Source organism: Marmota marmota, unplaced genomic scaffold (assembly GCF_001458135.2).
Source record: "Marmota marmota marmota unplaced genomic scaffold, marMar, whole genome shotgun sequence".
Classification (NCBI taxonomy): Eukaryota; Metazoa; Chordata; class Mammalia; order Rodentia; family Sciuridae; genus Marmota; species Marmota marmota.
Window position 1 is genome coordinate 7,289,317 of NW_025999913.1, and position 22,918 is coordinate 7,312,234.

Consider the following 22,918-nt stretch of genomic DNA (forward strand, 5'->3'; position numbering starts at 1 on the left):
TCCTGAAATGTCCATCCGTCCTTTCTCCCTATCTGTTCCTCAGATGTGAGCGGTTTTTCTTCCATCTTACACATCTCCAGGGACAGGCAACTTAAAACAAAAGTGAAACAAAATAACAAAAGACGAATCTTAAAATGGCTACCCATCCTCTTGCCCTGCTCTCAGGGGCGAGCAGTTCACTTACCCTCAGTCGCTCCCCGTGCGAGCCACCAAATGCCGCAGTCTGGCTGGGCACAATCAGAAGCCACTTGTCAAAAGAAACTAACTTTATTTTTAGAACCACACACGCCAAACAAAACAGCCTCTCAGGAAAAACCCTCAGAGCCTCAACTGCCACCACCGGCTTTCCACAAGCCTCTCTCTCCCACACAAGCTTCTCTCCACCTCCCACAATCCTCCTGCTCTTGAGGCCGATTGGCTGGGTCATGTGGGCGGAGCCAAAAAAGTCCCCCAATGAGCAGCTGCGTGGTCTGAAAGGGCAGGGAAACAGCCCAATGAGCATCACCGCAGAGGAGCCAATCAGCTAGATGTTGCTGGGGCCGCTGTGAGCCAATCATCAGCCGGCAGCTGGAAGTTTGCTGGCAGCTGGAAGTTTGCTGGGGCCCCTTCGGCTGTGGCTCTCAACAAAACATGTTAGATTTTTGAACTAATGATTATTCTGTTTTGATAGGTATGCAAAAAACCCTACATAAATTAAAATTACATAAATAAGCAATTCATAGACAATAGGAACAAGCACCTGCTTTAATTTCACTCAGAGAATAATGTAAATCCTAACAATAATCATGAAACATCACACCACAGGGGCTAGACGCTACTTAAAAGTTAGTGACTGCTGACACTAGAACAAAGAATCCCAGTCTTTCCCAAAAGATCTTCTCACTGTTAATGTTTCTGTTGCAATCAGGGGTCATAAGATTGCAGGATGAGTTAATTATGATGACTAAGACAACAGGCTGATGAGCAAACTATTAGTTATAGAATACAGATACTCCATATAGGATTATGATATTATAAAGTGTGTGTGTATAGATAGGCACATACCCCATTACTGAACAGTTGGCATACAATTCTTGTGTGTGACCTTGACAATACAGAGACAGGGAGATCAGACTGAAAAGACACCTACCATGTTTATGGATAAACGCCAGCCCTTGCAATATCTGATACATAATATTTCTGATGACTGACTCAGGGAACAATTTGTTTCTGGAAGAAATGAATACATAGTCATGAAATTCTGTTAGCCTTTCTTGGCCTTAAGATACTGGCTAATGGTGTAATTTATAGATTCATAGTGTTAAAGGTCATAAATTTAAAGTGTGTTCTGATATTTCATAAAAACTCAAATCCAACAGTGAATGTATTTCATATATATTCAATAGTTAAATTCTTTTTTATTGGTTCCTTTTAGTTATACATGACAGTAGAATCCATTTTGATAATATTATACAAGCATGGAATATTTCTTATTCTAATTAGAACTCCATTCTTGTGGGATTCACTTAGGTATTTTCATATATGAAAATAGGAAAATTATGTCAGATTCATTCTACTGTCTTTCTTATTCCTATTCTCCCTCCTTCCCTTCATTTCCCTTTGTGTAATCTACTGAATTTCTCTTCTTCCCCTCTGCCCCCATTCCCACACTATATTGTGGTTTAGCTTCAGCATATCAGTGGAAATATTCGATCTTTGGATTTTGGGGATTGGTTTATTTCACTTATCATGATAGTCTCCAGATCCATCTATTTACTGGCAAATGTTATAAAGTCATTCATCTTTATGGTTGAGAAATGTATATATATATATCCCACAATGTCTTTATCTATTCATCTGTTGTGGGGCACCTAGGTTGGCTTCATAGCTTAGCTTCAATAGCTAACTTCTAAACTGTCCCAAGAGGAACAAAGTAAATTGCAAAACTGAATCACTATCAGATAAACCAATGGTCTAAGAAATCTGTATTATGTAGGCTCTAAGAGTTTTAAGGGGCATGCATATTTCAGTTTTATATTGCATATTAGTAACTATTACTGTACTTCTGAAGTCCAATAGAAATACACTAATAGTTACAAATGTAAGTCACTAATATACTTGGTTTCTAGTAGCCACGTTTTTAAAAAAGCAAATGAAACAGATTAACTTTGAAATTTCTCTAAAAATTTTTATTTTTAATTTATTTTTAACTAAAAATTATACATATTAATCTATTTCAATATGCAATCAATGTAAAATGATTAAAAATTTTCTTTTTTTTTGTACCAAGTTCTCCAAACTTGGTGTGTAATTTATTGTATGTTAATACCACAGTTCAACTTAGGTATTTCAAGAATTTTCAACTTAGGTATTTCAAGAATTCAGTAGCTACATGTGACTAATGGCTACAGTACTAACAATGCGATTTTAATTGTGTTCACATAATGTCCATAGTAAGATTTCAATAAGGACTAAATTAAGGCTGCAAAATATGAATCTCTGCCAGGCCACCAACTGAAGTGACCAACAATTAATATTTTGACCTTTAGAGATTCTGTCTACAGGTTTAACAATTAAAATGAGAATTTCCTTGGGATTGGTAATTATCACTCACTTAGACATTCTCACCAGTGATTTTATTAGGTCCTTTCTTGAGAGCTACTTCAGTTCTTTCTCCATTCTTTTTGGCAGAGCTGCATCGGGCATGGGGCATGCTGGGAAGCACTGTACCCCTGAGCTAGGTTCCCAGCCCTAAGATTAGATGCTTTGATAAGATGCTTGAGAGGACAATAAAGATAATTTCCTTACTTTTGCCTAAGGCCAGATTTATTACTGAATATTATAGTATGGGTAGACTTAAAAAAAAAAAAGCATATATATATATTTTTTTTTAAAGAAGCATATATATTTATTTATATATAAATATTTTAATATTATTTATATATAATATACAAACATATATAAAATCAATAAACAAATATAATACATTACACATTATTTAATATTATTTATATATTATATATTATTTACATAAATATATAATAATTATTTATATATAAATATTTTTACATAAAAATATTTACCTTGACTTCTGTAGAAGGTGGCTATGTCCCAGCTAGTCCTTCAGTATAAAGAGCTACCATTCAATAAAAATAATAACTAATGGGGCTGGGGTTGTGGCTCAGCGGTAGAGTGCTTGCCTAGCCCTTGTGAGGCACTGGGTTAGATCCTCAGCACCACATAAAAATAAACAAATAAAATAAAGGTATTGTGTCCAACTACAACTAAAAAAAATATTTAAAAAAATAATAACTCCATTATTTAAATCCACCTCCTGGAGTGATAAATCTATATATCATAATGTATGGCATATTGAAAGGATCCAAGAAATTCATGGAAGAAATAATATCCAAAATACAGTTTGTATAAAATTAAGACATACCTGTCTTTCATTAATTGATAGAGGTTTTCTTTCATATATTCAAATATAAAATAAAGATGGTCATTTTCTCTGATAACTTCTTTCAGTTTAATCACATTGGCATGATTAAGTTTCTTCAGAGACTGCAAAACAACAAAGCATTTAAATTCTTAAAGCAAATTTATAGAAGTTGGAAAAATCTTATCAATGCTAGGTATGATAACTACCTTAAATAATTTTCCATTTCATTTAAATTATTTAGTGAACTGTATTTTAATATCTCCATAATCTAAAAAGAATCTTAGAATATCTGCTTAAAGCAAGTAGCAAATATTTTAAATAATGAATGCAAAATAAACCTAGTCAATAATTTCCACCAAACATTTTCAATCTGTCACATTTTCTCAGTCTATTTAATAGGTCTAACTTTTTTTCCTGATTTAGCCATGTGAAACTCCATGTAAAAGTCTCCAAAAATTGTGCCAAGTTATACAGGAAAAATATAAGGAAATGGTATGTTATAGTTTGGAAAGTTGTCTTTCTTTTGATAATATGAATTTAAAATGCTCTTTTAAAAGTGAGAGAACTTTCAAATATGAAGATAGTTATTTTCTGTTCTCCACTAACATCAGAGCAAGAAGAAATGAGAAATGTCTCCAAGAAGGTAAAGGGAAAGCAGACACAATTGTCTTTGGAATGCTTCCCACAGAGAACAGACTGCTGTCCTAGCCACTGTCCCCAGGTCCGCCCGAGAAGGAGTTAGGGCTTCAAATGCTTTCCATCTCTAAGATTTACCTTCACTTCTCTCAAGTTCATACATTCGTCCCAAGAATAGAACTTTCTCTTCATCCTGAAATAAATAAAGAAAACGTTTAACATACAGGGTGGAGGAATACAAGGTACAAATTTGGGTGAGCTGATACTTCTCTTTTTTGTTTAGTTTCTTAAAGAAAATCAGCTCCTCCGGCCTCTCAAGGCTGTTGGTAAAGGCTCTTGCCTGTCTGGTCTGACATTCTGCTTTAGCACCAAGATGCATTACCATTAATCTTCCTTTCCAGGTGAGTCCTTAACAGTTTCCTAATCAGTTTAGTTATGCTTTGCTCAAAGAGCCTCTTCCATATTTCCTTTCTTTTTTGGAACTTAAAAGATGAATATAAGCAGGAGCAGTGGTGCACTCGTATAATTCCAGTGACTCGAGAGGCTAAGGCAGGAAGATCACAAGTTCCAAGCAATATGGCAAGGCCCTAGGCAACTCTGTGAGACCCTATCTCGAAAAATGAAAAGGGCTGGAGATGTGGCTCGGTGGTAAAGCACCCCTGAGTTTACTCCTAGTACCAAAAAAAAAAGAAAAAAAGAAAAGAAAAGAAGAATCACAGTTTTTTTTTTTTCAACTTACAGAAAATTTTTATTAAATGATATATTGATGTGCAGGATTTCATTTACCAGATGATTCTTTTATTTTTATTTATTTTTTATTTTATTTTATCTTTTTTCATTGTTCAAATACTAAAAGTTTATTCTTTTTTTTATAATTTTTATTGTTGGTTGTTCAAAACATTACATAGTTCTTGATATATCATATTTCACATTTTGATTCAAGTGGGTTATGAACTCCCATTTTTTACCCCGTATACAGATTGCAGAATCACATCGGTTACACATCCACTGATTTACATATTGCCATACTAGTGTCTGTTGTCACAGTTTTGGTAGCAAACTTAGTCAGTGATTTGATCAGACAACTTTTATATCATTACCTAGCTTTAGAAAAGAGGACCATAAAGTTAAATGGCTTAAGCAGCGAAGACTCAGAGCAAGAAGGCTTTAGAAGTAGCTTGCTTGCTTCCTTTAGACTGGAGGCTGAGCCAAGCCTTTCCTGGATTTTGTCCTTTTCTTTCCCTCTTCCATCCCAGTGTGGATACCATTAGAGATGCATACCAAGAGTGAGTGTATTTAGAGTAATCAAGCAATTCCATTATGCATACCATAGGTAGAAGCTGTGTTTGCATATGAATAGATTTGTAATCTGGTTCAATGTCAGATACGAGATGTGTTCTAAAAGATCCTCAAGAAGCTTAGTGCTACATTATTAATTAGAATAAATCTCATAATCCAGAGCCTCTACCAGGTATAACACACAGTGGAGGAACCGGGAAAAGAGCCGGCAGCACATCACGGTTAAGGACACAGGATGTGAGCTGTGGAGCTGAGTGGCCTCGCAGCAAACCCTGGCTCAGCAGCTCACTAACTAATGACCTTGGATGAGTGACATCATGGCCCCTCTGTGCCTCAAATTCTTTAGCCATAAAGGAAAAGTATATTGCATAATGTTTAATTCAGGACTCAGTAAACAGTAGATATTCTTATTTTCACCAGTTATCTATGATTGACTATAGGACATGTAGCACATCACTGTTATTATCCCTAAAATACCCTTAATGAATCAGAAATTCAACTCTAGTCAAGTACTAGAAATTTATGAAGAAATGAAATCAAGGGTTTATCAGTGTACCGAAAGATACTTTTCAGTATTACAGATTCATAAAATTTCTTGCTAAAAATATAAAAGATAAATGTAGCATAATACTGAATTTAAAATAAAAATCAGGGCTGTGATTGTGGCTCAGTGGTAGAGTGCTCACCTAGCATGTGCGAGGCCCTGGGTTCAAAGATCCTCAGCACCACATAAAAATAAATTAAATAAATAGATAGATAGATAAATGTATTGTGTCCAACTACAACTAAAAAAATCAATTCAAAATATAGCTAGAAAAGAAAATTCACTTAGTAGAATGATCACATGTATCCCAAACTGCATTTATTATCTGCTATGATTCTTAAAAAACAACTTTCTAAGATTAAAAAAGTATCTAATCTTTTAGAAACCAGATAAAAATATACTCAAAAACTTTTCATAATTCAGTAGTAATTGACACTTTGATTCTACTTGCAAAATCTGTATTCTCTTCTTCCATATTTACTAATATGGTTCTTTCTTTCCAGCAATTACTATTTCTCAGCAATGTTTCTTCTTAAGGTGACATATGTATCTATCAACTACAAATACAGATATTCCTTGCACAATAATTATCCCAAAGACAATCCAGCTTCTTGGTATAGCTAATAAAAGGCATTTCCTTTTAGGTTCCTGCCATTTTCTCTCATTTTTCCATTTGTCTGCCTTCTACTATGTACCAGAAGAATGAGCCAGTCAGAGATGATTGCTGTGGTATTTCCTATCTGTTAGAGGATCTAGACTTCAGACAAGTGAACACAAAGCACAAGCAGAAATGAGTTATAGGGACCCTGAGCGAGAACAGCAAGGAGATCTTTTAGATCAATGGTCAGGCCATCTTGATAAGAGAGTATGTCAGCTGAGACCTCGAAGATAGAAGGTACTTGATACGAAGACGAAAAATAAGATTCAGGCAGACAGAAACAGCTAGGAAGAGCTGGCTGTTAAAGGAGTGGGAGTCCAATCCAGACCAGTTGTTATTTCTCTAATGCCTTGAGCTAATTTTCATGACTACTCCCAACAACTCCTGGTAGGAAAATGATCATGCTGCTCTCCTAGGTCACCCTTCCTGCTCTGCTGCTCCTGCACGGCGCTCACCATCTGTGAACACCTTCAATAATGTACTTCTCTTTTCCCAAATATAAGTTCCTTGGGGACACTCATAGATGCCTACATCTGGTTGTGGTGCATGACAGGTGCTCAATAAATATTTGCTAAATGACTGGATGCATTTCTGTACCCACAGGTGGCTCACTGAGGACATAAGTTCTCACACCCAGGAACACCTCAGAAATGGAGTTGCCTCCCAAGTCCTTCAGGGTGGAAGCTTCATGAACATTGACCTCAATGAGGTGAAGGAATCTTCCTCCCCTGCCTTGCATGCACTGTAATGTCACAGCTTTCGAAATTTGAAGTGTCTTGGTTTCCCCCTTGTTGTTATTGTTTAGAGACAGGGTCTCTCTGTGTTGCCCAGACTGGCCTTGAACTCTGGTGCTCAGGAGATGCTCTTGTTTCAGCCTCTTGAGCAGTGGAGCCATTGTGCTCCGCTGTTATAGTTTTTTTTTTTAATGGCAGTAGATAAGTGGTGCCATAAATTAAAATCCCCCAAAAGGCCTCTTCAAAAAAGAACCTTTTATTTTATTCTTTAAATTCACTCACCCTCAACACATTCCAGTCAGTTCTGACTGCATCTCTAGACTGATGAAAAGCTTTTCTTATGAAATTAAGTACAGTTGTGTGTGCTTAAGGGATAACTTCTGATAAGTGTGTCCTTCCGTCACTTTGTACTTGTGTGAATGTCTTAGAGTGCTCTGACACAACCTAGATGGTGGGGCCTCCTGTACACGATGCTCTTTGGTGCAGACCGTGTGAATGAGGTCCATGCAGCGTGCTGTCATATATATGGTCCATCATTGAAAATGTCATGCAGCATAGAACACCAATTTCTTTCCCGCACTCATATTCTCAGATTGTCCTACCCCGTTGGACATCTCCATCACCACACACACCCCCGCTTCTCCTGGCCACCTCTGCTGTGCTAGCCCTTGTCCTCCACTCTGCTTTTCAGCCTCGTGGATAACTGAGTGTGTCCCATTCTAACAGCACCCACCCCCACACCAACTCCTTGTTCCTCTGTAAAAGGTTTTTAGAATGAAAAATACCTCCTTCCATATAAGCAACTTCATCTCAAGGGGACATGCTTACTGTCTACTTTGAAGACCAAGGACCAGCAGCTCTTCTCCATCTGCACATTCAGAATGTATTCAGCACAGAATTTATTTTATTTGGGGGGGAGGAATGGATAGATTCAAAATGTGTTAGACCTAGAATTTTTATGGCCTAAATTGAGAGTGCTGAAATTTTTATGCCATCAAGCATAAGATGATGGTCCTGATCGGATATTATGGGATGTGAGTGGTTTGGGTAAAAAATAGGGATACACAGAGAACAGAAATCAAGGGGTCTGTCATCTACCATTTTCAGGTGAAGTTCATTCCTTTGCATAGGAATTTATGAGAAAATGCAAAGTCTTCTCGAGTGGCTCTTGAAGCAACTCAAGGTGAGCTCCACCCTGAGTCTCCCTTCTGCAGACTGAGGAGCACCCACGTGGACAGTCCTGCCGGCGGCCTGGCTTCACAGTCCCCCACTCCAAAATGTTCTCTTCTGTCCTGTCACAGTCACTCAGACACATTTGATCATCACAAGGGACAGCTCTTGAGTGGCTGCTCTCCAAGACCTCACCTTTAAAAATGTCAGACTCTGGCTGTAACCCCAGCCCTTCCACCATCATTACCCCAGGATGCGTTCACACTCCCCCTTTTCAAGCTTTGCTACTCCTGTAGTCGCCTGCTTGGCTCTGCTGGCCTCTCAAGACACCCCCCTCTCCCAGCTTCCCGCCACTGTCGCTGGGCGTCCTCTGGTCTCTGCCTTCCCTACAGCTGGTGGAGATGGGGAAAAGTCACCTCAGTGCTCGAAGAGGCTCTGCTTCCAAGTCTGTCCACAGAATCTCAGGGGGACTCTCACTGGTATCCGGCAATTCTTCTGTGACTTCAGTTACCTGGTTACACATTCTTCCCAACTATCCAAAGCCCAGTACGGCTGTCACCATCCTTCCTTCTATTCTTTGCTCTACTGCAGTCTAGCTGATCTCTTCTACAGTTTCATTGGACTGACATTTACTGTGGCCACCAGCTATGTCATAGTCCCCCAATCCAAGGAACAACACAGCAGATAATATGGTGTGGATACCAAAAGGCCATTTCTAGCACTTTACTTTTGCCTTCCACTATAGAGGCTGGAAGAGTAAAAACTGTCTCCTTGCATGTCCTTGAAGTAGGGAGACCAAGACCCAATTCTAGCCAATAACATGAGACGGAAGTCCTTAGGGCTCTAAGAAAGAAATAATCCTTTCTTAAAGGATAGGAGAAGAGTTTGCTGGTATTATTCTTCCTCCTTCCCATCTTGAACATAGATTAACGCCTGGAGGTAAAGTAGCCATAATGTGGTCATTAGGTGACATATTTGAACAACAACAACAAAAAAGTGTTAACTGCTCAGTATGAAGAAGATAGAAAAGATCTATATTCTTTGGGTACCTTGTTGTATCAATAAAAGAGTTCTGGAATCAATACTTCAGATATGTCAGAAAAACAAATCATTTATCTAAGTCATCATTTTTTAACTTATGTGTTTGTTACTTGCAGCAAGATGCATTCCTAAACAATACAGATGCATTTCAGTCACTAGCTATTACTTATCTTCCAGTTGAATACGTCTCCTTTTAAAAAATCTTTCCCCTGGGGTTATTTTCTATACTCTCTGGCTCCCCCCTATTCTCTCAGTGATTTTTGTAAAACTCTCTTCCAGAGCCCACCCTTTATATGCTGGGGTTTGTCAGTCATCTGTGTGAGGACTTCTTTGCATCTCCCTCTATAGAGTTTCAATTGCTATTGCAGACTAATTCAGGTTAAGTATACCTTATCCGAAATGTTTGAGACAAGAAGTATTTCAGATTTTGGATTTTGGAATATTTGTCTATGAATGATGAGATATCTTGAGGATGAGACCTAAGTCTAAATATGAAATTCATTTATGTTTCATATACACTTCATATATATAGACGGAAGGCAATCTCATAAAACCTTTTTAGTGTGCCTGCATTTTAGCTGTGATCTCATGTAACTCCACGCATGAAGTGACTATGGAATTTTCCACCATGATATCCTATTGGTGCTCAAAAAATTTCATATATGGGATCGTTTGAATTTCAGATATGTGGATTAGGAATGCTCAACTGATAATTCCAAATAACCAAGCTAGAGCTTTGAGCTTTTAAATGCAAATATAAAATTTGGTTTGTAAATCTGGTTACCTCTATTCATTTTAATAATCTTTTCCCTCCAAGATTTCATACACACTATTTTTACTGACTGGATCATTCTCCCCCACCCCACCTTATTTTTAAATACACGCATGCTGGAGATTAAATCCAGGGCCTCGTGCATGCTGGGTGAGTGCTCTACCACTAAGCTAAATCACCAACCCATCCCCCTCCTGTTTTTTTGTAATTGTTTTCTCATTCTTGAGGTCTCACTTTCTATGGGAAACCTTTTATAATACTTTTCTAGCATCACTTCTCTGTGTTCCCTAGGACCCAACAGCCCCCCATCATAGGATTTAACATACTTTATGTTGTTGGCTTCTTCAATATGCACAGTAATGTGTCTCCCTTGTCTTTATTTTATCCTGAGCACCAAGTAAAATAAGAGTTTAGCAATTGTGTGCCGTGTGAATTTTTAAATTTTCTCAAGTCTTCCACAAGACTCATTCATTTCTGCTCTATCCTTACTTCAGAACGCTGGTGGACAGGGGATACTTAATGTGGCAGACACCCTGAGCTAACTATCCAAGAACCCTTCTTCTCATCCTCTTTACGGACAGAGCTCAGCTTTGCTACAGGGATACAAAATGTCCAGCCAAGTACTCAGTTTCCCAGCCTCCCTTATAGCTAGATGTGTCATGTGACACAGTCTGGCCAATGGAAAGTAACCAGATCTCCTCTGGATAGGACCATGGGAAAGATTTTGCTTCTCAAATTTTAAAAGAGTAAAATAACTAACTGGCCTCAGCCCTTCCCGTTTCTTCTTCCTTGGAACTCATACTTAAAGCCTGGAGCAGCTGCAGCTATTTTTGGAAGACAGAAGAGCCTACGTCTGTGATGATATCATTGAGACAGGGTACTAGCCTGAGCTGCCTACTCAAGACTTAAAAAAGAAAATAAAAGCAGGTTGAGATCTAATTCATATATTATAGAAGTCATTCACTTAAAATATATAACTCAATGGCTGACCTGTGCCAGGACTTTTTATTATGTGTGAAAAATAAACCCCTATTTAAGTTACTTTTGGCTGAGGCTTTTAATATTTCAATCACCAAAGCATTCCTAAATTACACCTCAGGGCTCTTCTTATCCCTCAATCTATTTGACTTCTTAGAGTATTGGTCCCCTCATTGCTCCCAACACTTTACCTAGGTCCATGCAAGTGAGACCACAAACACACGTTTTTACCACACGAACAAAATAATGAGCATTTTGTCACAGAGATCCGAATGTGGTGACCTTCCATGATACCACAAGACCCAACCCCTTTCCTTTCTCCGGCCTTCTTCACCAGAAGCCACAGTTGTCAGGAATTTGTGTGTATCTTCCAGGCCTTTAAAAATATTTTTCTAAAAAATCTACTGTGTATTAAAAAGTACTTCTTTGTGGGTTTTCACATAATCATTTTAATCTACAAATGAGGAGAATTTCATCTCATTTCTCTAACATGTCCATTTCTTTGGTTTCTGCCCAAATGCTCTAGTCAGGAGCTCCAGGGCAAGACTGACCAGCACAGGGACATGGCTCACCTGGGCTCAAGGCCAGCTTTCCTGGCCCTACTTCTGCTGAATCATACAGCTTTTCTCAGACTAGGAAAGTTTCTTTTTATTCCTATTTTCTGAGAATTTTTCTTTAAATCATGAATAGGTGCTGAATTTTATTAAGTCGCACTGATACATCTTTCTTTTATATTATTGTACAAGGCCTACTTATTTATTAATAAGAACAATCTGAAAATATAGTTTCCTTATTCATGTAATGTTTTGTACAATGATATTTTATTTTTTTAATTTTTTTTTATTTATATATGACAGAGGAATGCATCAGAATTCTTTGTGTGTGTGTCTTCATACATGTACTTTGGATAATGATGTCCATCATATTCCACCCTCATTTCTACCCCCTGCCTCCTCCCTTCCCCTCCCACCCCTCTGCCCTATCTAGAGTTGGTCTATTCCTCCCAGCTCCCCCTCCCTACCCCACTATAGGATAATGATATTTAAAAATATTTGTTAAGAATTTAAATTTTAGATCGTCCTACTTCTGGGGACATGGTAATCAGTCTCATCCTGGTGGAAGCCCACTGCCATGTCGTAAGAGGCCCATGTGAAGAGGAATGGAGGCCTCATCAATCAGTACAAACTCACCAACCCCGTGAGTGAGTGTCATGGGTCAAGTCGTGTCCTTCAAACATTCCTAGGTTGAAGACTGAATCCCCAGAACCTCAGTGTAACAATATTTGAATATAGTTACAGTCTTTATAGAGGAAATAAAGTTAAAATGAAGTCATTAGGTTGGTTCCTAATCCAGTATAACCAGTGCCCTTATACGAAGGGGAAACTTGGACGAAGAGATAGGGATAGGGAGATGATGCTGCCAAGGAACACAGAAACAAGACGGCCTCCGGGAGCCGGGAGAGAGGCCTGGGACAGATCCTTCCCTCCCGGCCTTCAGAAGGGACCACTCCAGCAACACTCTGACTTTAGACTTTCAGGCTCCAGAATGGTAAGAAAATTAATGTGTTGTTTAAGGCCATCCAGTCTGTGATTTTGTTACAGTAGTCCTTTATAGTATGGAAGGAATTGTGTCCCCACCTCCCCCAAAATTCACATGTTGAAGTCTTCACCCCCTAGCCCCTCAGACTGTGTCTGTATTTGGAGCTAGGGTCTTTAAAGAGGTATTTAAATGAGATTCTTAGGAAGGGCCATTAATCTGATCTGACTGGTGTCCTTATAAAAAGAGGAGGTTACGACTTAGACACACACAGAGGGAAAAACCTCCGAAGACACAGAAAGATAGCCATCTGCAAGTCAAGGAGAAAGACCTCAGAAGAATCCAACTCTGCCAGCACCTTGATCTCAGACTTCCAGCCTCTACAACTACGAAGAAATAAATGGAAACAAATTTGTCTTATTTGGCTGGGCATGGTGATTCCCACCTAACTGGGAGGCTGAGGCAAGAGGACTGAAAGTTTGAGGCCAGCCTGGGCAACTCAATAAGACCCTGGCTCCAAATAAAATTTAAAATAGAGCTGAGAGTATAGCTCAGTGGTAGAAGCCCTGCATTGGATCCCTAGTACTAAAAAACAATAAAATTCTGTTTTTCAAGCCACTCAGACTGGCACGGAGCCCTAGCAGACTAATATAGTGAGCCTCACTAAGAGTTGATCATCCAGCTCCAGTCAAGCCTTCAGAAGACTGCAAGCTTGGTCAATATCCCAGTGCCAATTCCTGAGAAGCCCCAAGCCAGAACTACCCAGTCAAGTCACCTCTAGAATCTTAACCCACAGAAACTGTGTAAATTAATAAATATTTGTTCTTATTTTAAATCGCTAAGTTTTATGGTATTATATTATGCACTAACAGATAAATACAACAGATTAAAAAAATAATTAACAATATTTAATGCTATTTAACTGGCATGCTCAGGAAAATATCCTATGCCATTCTGAAGTCAATTTCACACTGAAATACCACCTTACGTTGAAGCCTATTGTTTTAAAAATAATACTAAGTTCTACTCTGTATTCAACTTAATTTTTTTTATTATGGTGCTGGGATTGAACCCAGGACAGTCACGGCACATGCGAGGTAAGTGCTCTACCACTGAGCAATACCATCTGTCATCAACTGATGAAATAAACACCATTCATTACTTTTAGGTTGAGTCTAAATGTATTATTCATAAAGAGCAGAGCACTTCATGCTTTTCATTTATCAGTATATCTGGAAAAATCAGAAAATTAAAGAAATGTATAATAGACTCCACAGAATATTCCCTTTGTCCAGAATAGCATCGCTCACTAGTCAAACAAGCATGGGATCTGAACTAGACCGCTCTTGGTGCTTGTTGGCAATCTCAAGCAAGCAAAGGAGAGCAAGACCAGAGCTGCACACGTAAGAATGGCACATACCTCTTGATGGCCACCAGCTCCCCAGACTCGTTACTCTTGCCCATCAGCACACTCCCGTAGGTGCCGTCCCCCAGCTGTCTCATGGTCGTGTATCGGTTCATCTTGGAAAAATTATGCAGCAGACGTTGTGGACTGAAATGACTTCCTTGTTGAATATCAATTTAAACACTTCTTTATCTTTACTCGCTTTTGCCCTCACTCTGTTGTTGTTACAGTGGTGACAGGTTTGTCATCCTTAGATTTAGGCTCTGCCTCAGGATTATGTAGGTTCATGAGACGCAGCAATAAGGAATCTGGCAAAGAAACACTGCTTCCATTCTTATGAACACCCTATAAAAAACAAGAGGAAAATGCGTTTTAACTCAAGTGTCTCTGCAAAACATGTACTGCAACCTAGAGCACAGAGAGAAATCATCAATAATGACAGTACCATTCGTCAGCAAGTCATTTGTGTTATGTGGAAGGAAGATCACTGGCAACATCCATTCGTTGAATGCTTCATTCACACTGTACTGTGCTATTTATCTTATGATTGTGCAATATTGGTTAATGATTTATTTGATTCCTTTTTATTGGATATAACCTATCTTATTCTCCAAATAAGATCCTGAAAAATGTGACATCTAAACAGTATCAAGGGCTGGGGATAGAGCACAGTTGGTAGAGCGCTTGCCTCACATGCACGAGACCCTGGGGGTTCGATCCTCAGCACCACAAAAAAAAAAAAAAAAGAAAGAAAGAAAGAAAAAAGAAAAAAAATATCTATTTTTGAATTAATTTTTGCATCATTTTAAATTTAGCATAATAAATTTAAAATTATACCCTTTGTAAAAATATTCCCAGATGATCAGCTACCCCAATTAGGTAAGGTAAAATATAACTAACCCCCTCCCCCACAAAGCAAACTTGTTTTACATGAAGAAAAGAACATTATTAAAGAACTTCATATTTCATTAAGGTAAAATGCCACTTTTACATTAAACCAAGAAAAAATTATGTGCTAATTAGGAATTCGTATCACACTTGATTCATATCAAGAAATGAGAAATAGAAAACTGAGGTTTGAATCTCAGCCAGCTTTCAAATCCCTGCATCACGGGCAAAACTTTCAATCTACTGGACTTGAATTTACGTAACTATGCAACAAGGTCATTTCAACACTAAAAGACCCTGTGAAACTATAAATATGTATTTTCTAAACACTTTGAGCCACCCCCTCAAACTCAGAGTAGAACAAAAGCTTAGTAAATCAGCTTTCTTTTTTTTTTTAAACCATTATTTCATTATTACAATGACACTTTGCTCCAGTGACACACGTGAGTGGCCCTTAGATGGCAAGAGCCAGGTAAAAATGATTTGCTTATTTTATTGCTTGTGAGCTGTGATCAACAATGAAGTCAGCAGAGCATAGGCTATATCACTTCTTATTTTTTTATATAATTTTCTCCTATTTTCCAGACCTTTAATTTAACTTTAAAAACCCTTTTATTTGGAAATAAGTTCAAGTTTACAGATAAGGTGAAAGAAAGAACAATACAAAGAGTCTAGATTTACCCATTATGAACGTTTTGTCCCATTTCCCTTATTATTTGAGCACCTTGCAACCTTTTTTTTCCTGAACCATTTAAGTTTAACTTGCATGCATCATGACCCTGTACCCCTACTAAAGATGAATACAACACTTACATAAATCAATCCTACTCCAGTTTTCTCAGTTGATTCAATCATACTCTTTATAGCACTGTCCCCCTCTAGTTCAGGATAGAATCTATGATCAGTTTTTACATTTCATTGTCATCTGGCTATAAAGTTTTGTGAGGGAGGGGGTTAGTTATATAATTGCATGATTTATTTGTCTCCAAGTTAGGAAATTTTGTGTGTACATTGATCAATTGTTTGGTGGCTATAAAGTCTGATAGTGCATGACCAATTACAAAAGTAGAACATAAAACAGTACCAATCTTAAGTGCAAGGAAATTGTATTTGATTTTTCATTATAATTTGAATGACAGAAATTTACTTTTTTTTTTTATTGTTGGTTGTTCAAAACATTACATAGTTCTTGATATATCATCTTTCACACTTTGCTTCAAGTGGGTAGAAATTTACTTTTAAAATATTTTTGAGAGTAAATAAATTTGGAAAGAACTTCTTTATACATCTTTTTGAATTTCAAAAATAAGAAATTTATTATTAAAAGAACAAGGGACAGGGTCTAGATTCAAACCAGGTATTCTGCAAGTGCAAGCTTCCTTGAAGATGGATCCGGAGAGTGAATTTGGAACAGTCCTTTGGACAGCACTTTACCAAATGTAAAGCTTCCACTTCCTGGTTTATTTTCCAGTTTGTATCCTACCATCAGGAATGTCATTATCCGACTGAGCAGGAAAGAATCATGAAAGATTTTGGGCTGGAAGAGTTTGGAATTTTGAATGTTTTGGGGATTTGGGAATATTTACATCTTCATAATGAAATATCTTGGGAATGGGACCCAAGTCTAAACAAAAAATTCACTTATGTTCCCTATGCAGAGCCAGAAGGTAATTATATGCCATTTCAGGGTGCTTGTATCTTGACTATGACTAGTAACGTGTCGTCAGGTGTGGAATTTTCGACTTGCGTTGTTAATACTCAAAATGTGCTTCAGGTTTTGGAGCATTCTGGATTTGGGGTTTTTAGATTAGTAATGCTCAACCTGTATTTATGAAGCAGTTAGCGCAGTATTGACATACACTATCCAGTAAAGACTCATGAACCCTATGTGAAACTCCTAGGGGAGGTGTATTTTGGAATCCAGAAGTTTCCATATTTCATAAAAGTAATATAGTACATATACCAGTGTTATGATATATTTTCAAGCCATATCTTAATATACCTGAAAAAACTACATGAAAAGAATACTAAATAAAATAGGTAAAGACTATAAATGGCCTCATGCCATTTAGTCTTGCTTTCTTATGAATGAATTTACTCAATTTTATTTTATTATTTTTTAGTTGTAGATGGACATAATATCTTTATTTTATTTATTTATTCTTATGTGGTGCTTAGAACCCAGTGCCTCACACATGCTAGGCAAGTGTTCTACCACTGAGCTATAAAACCCCAGCCCCTATACAATTTTATTTTAAACATTTTAATTTTCAGAGTTTTGTGGATTTCAAAATCACAGATAAGAAATTATAGATCTGTACATATTAGAAGGTAGAGGTATCTTTCAGGTTTTACTAGGTCCTAATTTTATTACTTCCTTAAACAAAGCACACACCTAGTATCTACCTCACTGCAATAACTAATCAGTTTTCTCCCACTGTTTGATTTTAGTTCTTCATTTTAAGGAAATATTTTTCAATACATTCCTATTTATCATTCTTGTTTTGTGTTTAGAAATCTCTCATTCTTTTTTTAAAATGCTTTGCTTTGTTAAAAATTACTTGTATTCCTCATTGAATTTTAAAATTTATGCTCTTTATCCATTTTATTTTAATTATGATTATTAGTGCATACTAATTGTGGCATTTTCATACATGCATATAACATACTTTTATTCTACTGAAATCTCTTGTTCTAAGACTTTGTGCTTAGTTGCACATGGTTAATATCAAAATATAAGCACCATTAAAAGGAATCACTGATTTTACAATGCCTTTTATAATTTGGTACTTCATTTAAAGATTATTTTTTCTCTCACTATGGCACTTTTATTTCAACAAAATAAAATTAGAGAAATTGCTTCTCTATTACATGTGGGAATTTAGATGCAATAAGGATATGTTGTAGTTGTCAAAATACCTAAAGATTTCGAACTTAAGCTTTCTGGAGAAAGATACACATGTACAGAGAAGTAAAACAATATTGTTTTTCCTGTTCACAGGAAATTGATGGAAGAATTCTGTGGGGCCTTTAAATGGCAGAGAGTTTGTATTAATTTAATAAGTATCCTACTTCACATAGAGAATAATCTCTTCAAAGGTACATGGAAAATAATTTAAGCTATGCTAACTCTGAAACCAGGATCTTAGAAAAACAAAACAAAACAATGAAAACAAAACCACAACAGTAGATTCCATTCCTATGTAAGGGTTACTTCATTTTTCTTAACTTAAGCCTAAACTAAATATCATAACAAATGCCAGCAAATAGTTTGCTATTTGCCTTTGAAAAAGCAAAGTTTTTATAAGTGGCCTTTATTTATACATAGACACTGATTCAAAATATTAAGTTGTTAATATGGAAAAAGGTAAAAATCTTTGTACGTTATTCCAAACTAAAACACATGTTTTTCTTAATTTTCCCTGTATTTATGAAGCAGTTAGAGCAGTATTGACATACACTATCCAGTAAAGACTCATGAACCCTATGTGAAACTTTTGGGGGAGATGTAAATGTATTATGTGCTATGATTTAACAAAACCTGTATTAAAACTTATTTCTTATCATTTGAGAGTTTGTTAAATCAGCATTTTGCAGATTATCACCAGCACATTAGATTGCTAACCACTCTTGCTAAGGTGACATACACCTGTACCTTTTGTAGAAATGTGCTCTTTGTAGGTTTACTGGTCCTTTCTGGTTAGATAGCAATATAGAGAATATATATCATATTCCTCATGTCAGTAATATGGTGAAATAAAACCATGGAAGGATAAATGACCTGTCTATGATCAATCAGAGAATCATTGATGGAGTTGGCTTAATTCTTGCATTAGATTTGAAGCCGTTTTTTTTTAAAGTCTAGTCACCAATTAAAACAACTGGTTCTTATGCAGTTATGATCACTGATGCAGCGGAAGGAACCAAACCATCCATGCTCTAAAACCCCACAACTTAACATTAAAATTCCTAACCCAGCTCCTCACCCTGAACCACCACCATACTGCTGGCCGGTGGGCAAGCGCAAGAGGTACGACTCCCTACCCTGAAACCTGGGGCTGTACCTGGGTCTTCCAGATACCTGGAAAGACACTGAAAAATCCCAGAAACAATAAAGGGAAAGTGTGAGATGTTAGAACTTGGAAGGTTAAGGGAGAAGGAGTCATGTAGAATTCCCCTCATAAAAATAATTCAGAACTGAAGTCGAATGATGGCATCACCTCTTTTTTTAACCAAATGATTTTCATGGTAATGCTTACTCAAGCAAGGTCCTAAGAGGCGGAAAGTAACTAGGCAATTCTGGGAGAGGACATGCTGCTTGAAAAGGAATGGAAGAGGAGCTACTCCCAGAAGATGATTATGGTGGACACCAAGGCGGGGTGGGGTTGTTATTTAGGAAGTGGAAACAAGTGCAGAGGTAAGAGGGCCACCAGAAACAATCAGCATGTGCCCAACAACCTGAAGAAAAGGAATTAACTGCCTCTCTCTTTCACCCAGTGAGAGCATCAATCACCATCACCACCACTACCTTGAGGTGAGAGGGTGACCCTAAATCTGCACCAGTACATCAGTAAACAGAACACTGAGTCACTGATGACTTTCTGCATTGGCCTGGAAGCCCCACCATTTTGGGAGGGGCTGTTAGGGAAACTTCATCCTGCCTACCTAACCGACTTGCAGATAAACACGGTTTATCTGAAGTAACGAAGGTTACTTCAACTGAGGAGAGCTATAGGTCAGACAATACTTAAGAATTAGGGAAGAATAAATATGGAACCCAACTGTTTCCCAGCTTCTTTCTTTTGAGGGGTGAGTGGGGAACATTATGGATATGACATGGATTTTTATTTATTTGTTTATTTGTTTTTGCAGTGCTAGGGATTGAAACCAGGGCTTTATGCATGCTAGGCAAGCACACTACCACTGAGTCACATCCCTAGCCCTGTCACATCGATTTTCTAAAATGTTTTGATTTGTAGGTCTGGAAGAATCTGCCCAGTTTAAACCCTACCTAACCTTTAAAAACAAATTCGTATACTGTGCTCTCAAACATAAACTCTAGAAAGGCATCTGCTGAGCCATTATAATCAACAAATAAACAGCTCTTCAGGGTAAGAAGCCGATTACTTCAGCTTTCCTTTCAATCCTCTGAAATATAGGGACAATGGCCTCATGTTAAGAGGCATGGACATAGCCAAGCACTGTGCTGCATGCCTGTAATCCCAGCTACTGAGAAGGCTAAGGTGGGAGGATTACAAGCAGAGGTCAGTCTGGGCAATTTACTGAGAGCGCCATCTCAAAAAAAACCAGCAGGAAGGGCGGGGCATGGATATAAAGGCAGTTTAAAAAATAAATATTTCCATGTATTTACTCACTGATAGCACATATACAACTGCTTTTATCAGTGCAGTATTGCAAGGTCCTAAGCACATTACTAGTTAAAACTAGTATATGTAACTAGTATATATAACTCAAAACAGACGGCTGTGGTTCTCCACTTCACACATAATACTGCTCTACAAGTTACATCTATTCTTCTTTGTTGAGCAATGGAAAGCTAGTTCTGCAAAATAAGGATGTACTAACATGATTGCTTATGTACTTGAATATCTGAAATATATATGCAAAAAAAAACTAAGAAAATGTAATACAACTATTATCCTCAATTAAGTTAACAGAATTGTTAGCAACTCAGAATTTTCTACAAGAGAGCTACAATATTTATAGACTTTTCTACAAGTTAAACGCTTGTGATTTTTTTTAAAAAGACACTTATTTAAAGAGTCTCAATAATAGACTTTCACTAGTAAATACCCTCATAATTTACCCCTTATTCTAGTTTTCTTATTTTTATCTAAGTGTACAATTACAGTTTAAGTGCACAATTACTGTGAACTTGGCCTTTATTCTCAACAGCTTTGTCCAGCAAATAAGGGATTAGATAAGATTAAAGAAGATCAGCACAGAGGGCAAATGGAGGTTAACACCTGTGTCTGCTAATCACAAAATAGACAAGGTTTAGAAGTGTTCAACTTGTCATGGAAAACATATTATCATGGTATCATTTCAATACTGGCATTAATGTTGTAAAACAGAACTGGAATTAGCATTTTTAAAAAGACCAACTTTGTTAATGAGCAAAAAAGATGTCAAATTAACTACCTTATAAGTTTAAGAAATTCGATGATGGATTATTATAATGGGAAACAAAGACTCTGTCCTAAAAAAAATAAAAGCACAGTGTTCTGTGTGAACATTTACAAATTATTTAAAAACTAAAAGAAACAAACCCACACCTAGCAAGAGATCAAGCATCCTGCCCAAAGCCAGCTGTCTGTGGCCTTAGTGAAGGTGGCCTCCTTCAGGTGAAGCTTCTCCTTCCCCCACCGCGATTTTGACTCAAGGGGTTGGATCTTTTTCTGGTCAAAATTAGTCTAACTTCCAGTTCCCTCTATGAGAATTCCGTTATCATTAGAATAAATGCTCATTTTAAAAGATTAAACACAACTACATAAATCTCTTTGTAGAGTTGTAAATATAACCACTAAAACCGCCCCCGGACCCTCAACTCTTGCCTGCCCCTAAATTAAAATGTCTTATTTGCAGTATTGGGACAGTTTTGCTCTGATCTTTCTCCGCAAACCAGAGCCGGTGTCACGCGGTTTGCAGCGAGGGCGTCGTCCAGACAGCCGCGGGCGGGGGCTCCCCGGGCACCCGCACCTGCTCCAGGACCCTCCCAGAGGAGGGTTTGGCGGGACGCCCCCCAGGGTCTCCGGGTGCCAGGATTCCGCTTTTATCAGCACGTCATTTAGGATGCACCGGCGAGGGCCGGATTTGGACCCCGTTTCTTTCTTCTCCCTCCTTTTAAATTTTGTAACCGCTCTGAACTCACTTTGGCTTCCTTCCCGAGGCGCAGTCCCGCCCCTCACTCCCAAAGGTAGTGTCCCCTCCATCCCAAGGCTGCAGGGCAGAGAAGGAAATGGGGTTCTGGAGAAGTTCGCGTCGGGGGTCTCTTACACTGAGGACAGCCCACCGTAATCCTCCACTCCGCACCGTCCCCCGCAGCGTAGACGGCGGGAAAGTGGTCCCGGGGGCCTGGGAAGCCTTGCTTGCCACCCGCGCCGGCGGACCCTCCCCGGCCGCATCCGCCCTCCCGGGACCCTCCTCCCGCCACTCCTTCCCCTACCGGCATCCAGGTCCGGTCCCTCGGCAGAGATTGGCCCCGACAGGACTGGGCGCCGACGGGGCATGCCGGGCGGCCGCGCAGGACAAGCTTGGGCTGGGTTGGATAGAGGATGGTGGCCCCACAGCCCGCTCGGGATTCGCTTACCTCTTTCGCTCTCTTGTGAAGCTCTGGCGTCCTGTGTGTTTCATCTCCTAGGAAACCGCGGGGGCACGGCAGCCCGCGCACAGCCGGCCGCTTACACCCCGCCCACAGAGGGTGTGTCCCATCAGGGTAAGCCCCGCCCTATCAGAGCAAGCCCCGCCCCCAAATGGGGCGTGGCCCACAGACAACCTGGACCATCCTTTAAGCTTATGTTCTTGTCTGTTTTAAGGGTTTGAAAGAGTTTGCCTTCTCAGCCAGTTCTTTATTAGAGTTTGGTTTTGGTACTGCTCAGATTCATTCTAAAAAGTCTTGATTCTTTAAATCTGGTTCCCAGTCTGGGCAGGGAGAGGGAAGGGCGTATGTTTGCCTCCTACTGTGCTTTATTTGAATACTTTCTGGAGAAACCTGCTCTTGTATTGCAGTTCCTTATATTGGTCAATTTCTCAAGTATATAGTTTCTCCTGGCTTGCATTCTGAGTTTGTTTTCATTTATTCATTTAGAGAACCCA

At 38.4% G+C, this 22,918-nt stretch overlaps 2 protein-coding genes across 6 annotated transcripts in view; one reads left to right on the plus strand and one right to left on the minus strand.

The window, feature by feature from the left end:
• LOC107149245 (transmembrane protein 14C) overlaps positions 1-9,570 on the plus strand; it is a 64,244-nt gene extending 54,674 nt beyond the window's left edge. Inside the window, exons 6-7 of one of the 2 annotated variants that reach the window (XM_048799789.1) lie at positions 7,162-7,267; positions 8,400-9,570. In XM_048799789.1, coding sequence (XP_048655746.1) covers positions 7,162-7,267; positions 8,400-8,432 — 139 coding nt within the window. In that variant the 3' untranslated portion in view covers positions 8,433-9,570. Of the gene's footprint in view, positions 1-7,161; positions 7,322-8,399 lie in introns of those variants that run through there. The other variant, XM_048799788.1, reaches the window with a different exon arrangement.
• Positions 1-22,459, minus strand: part of Mak (male germ cell associated kinase) — a 60,356-nt gene extending 37,897 nt beyond the window's left edge. For 3 of the 4 annotated variants that reach the window (XM_048799783.1, XM_015494004.2, XM_015494007.2), the window contains exons 1-5: positions 22,269-22,399; positions 14,210-14,539; positions 4,196-4,250; positions 3,422-3,543; positions 1,130-1,209 (exon numbers count right to left, since the gene is read on the minus strand). In XM_048799783.1, coding sequence (XP_048655740.1) covers positions 1,130-1,209; positions 3,422-3,543; positions 4,196-4,250; positions 14,210-14,310 — 358 coding nt within the window. In that variant the 5' untranslated portion in view covers positions 14,311-14,539; positions 22,269-22,399. The other variant, XM_048799782.1, reaches the window with a different exon arrangement.
• Between the last annotated feature and the right edge of the window lie 459 nt (positions 22,460-22,918).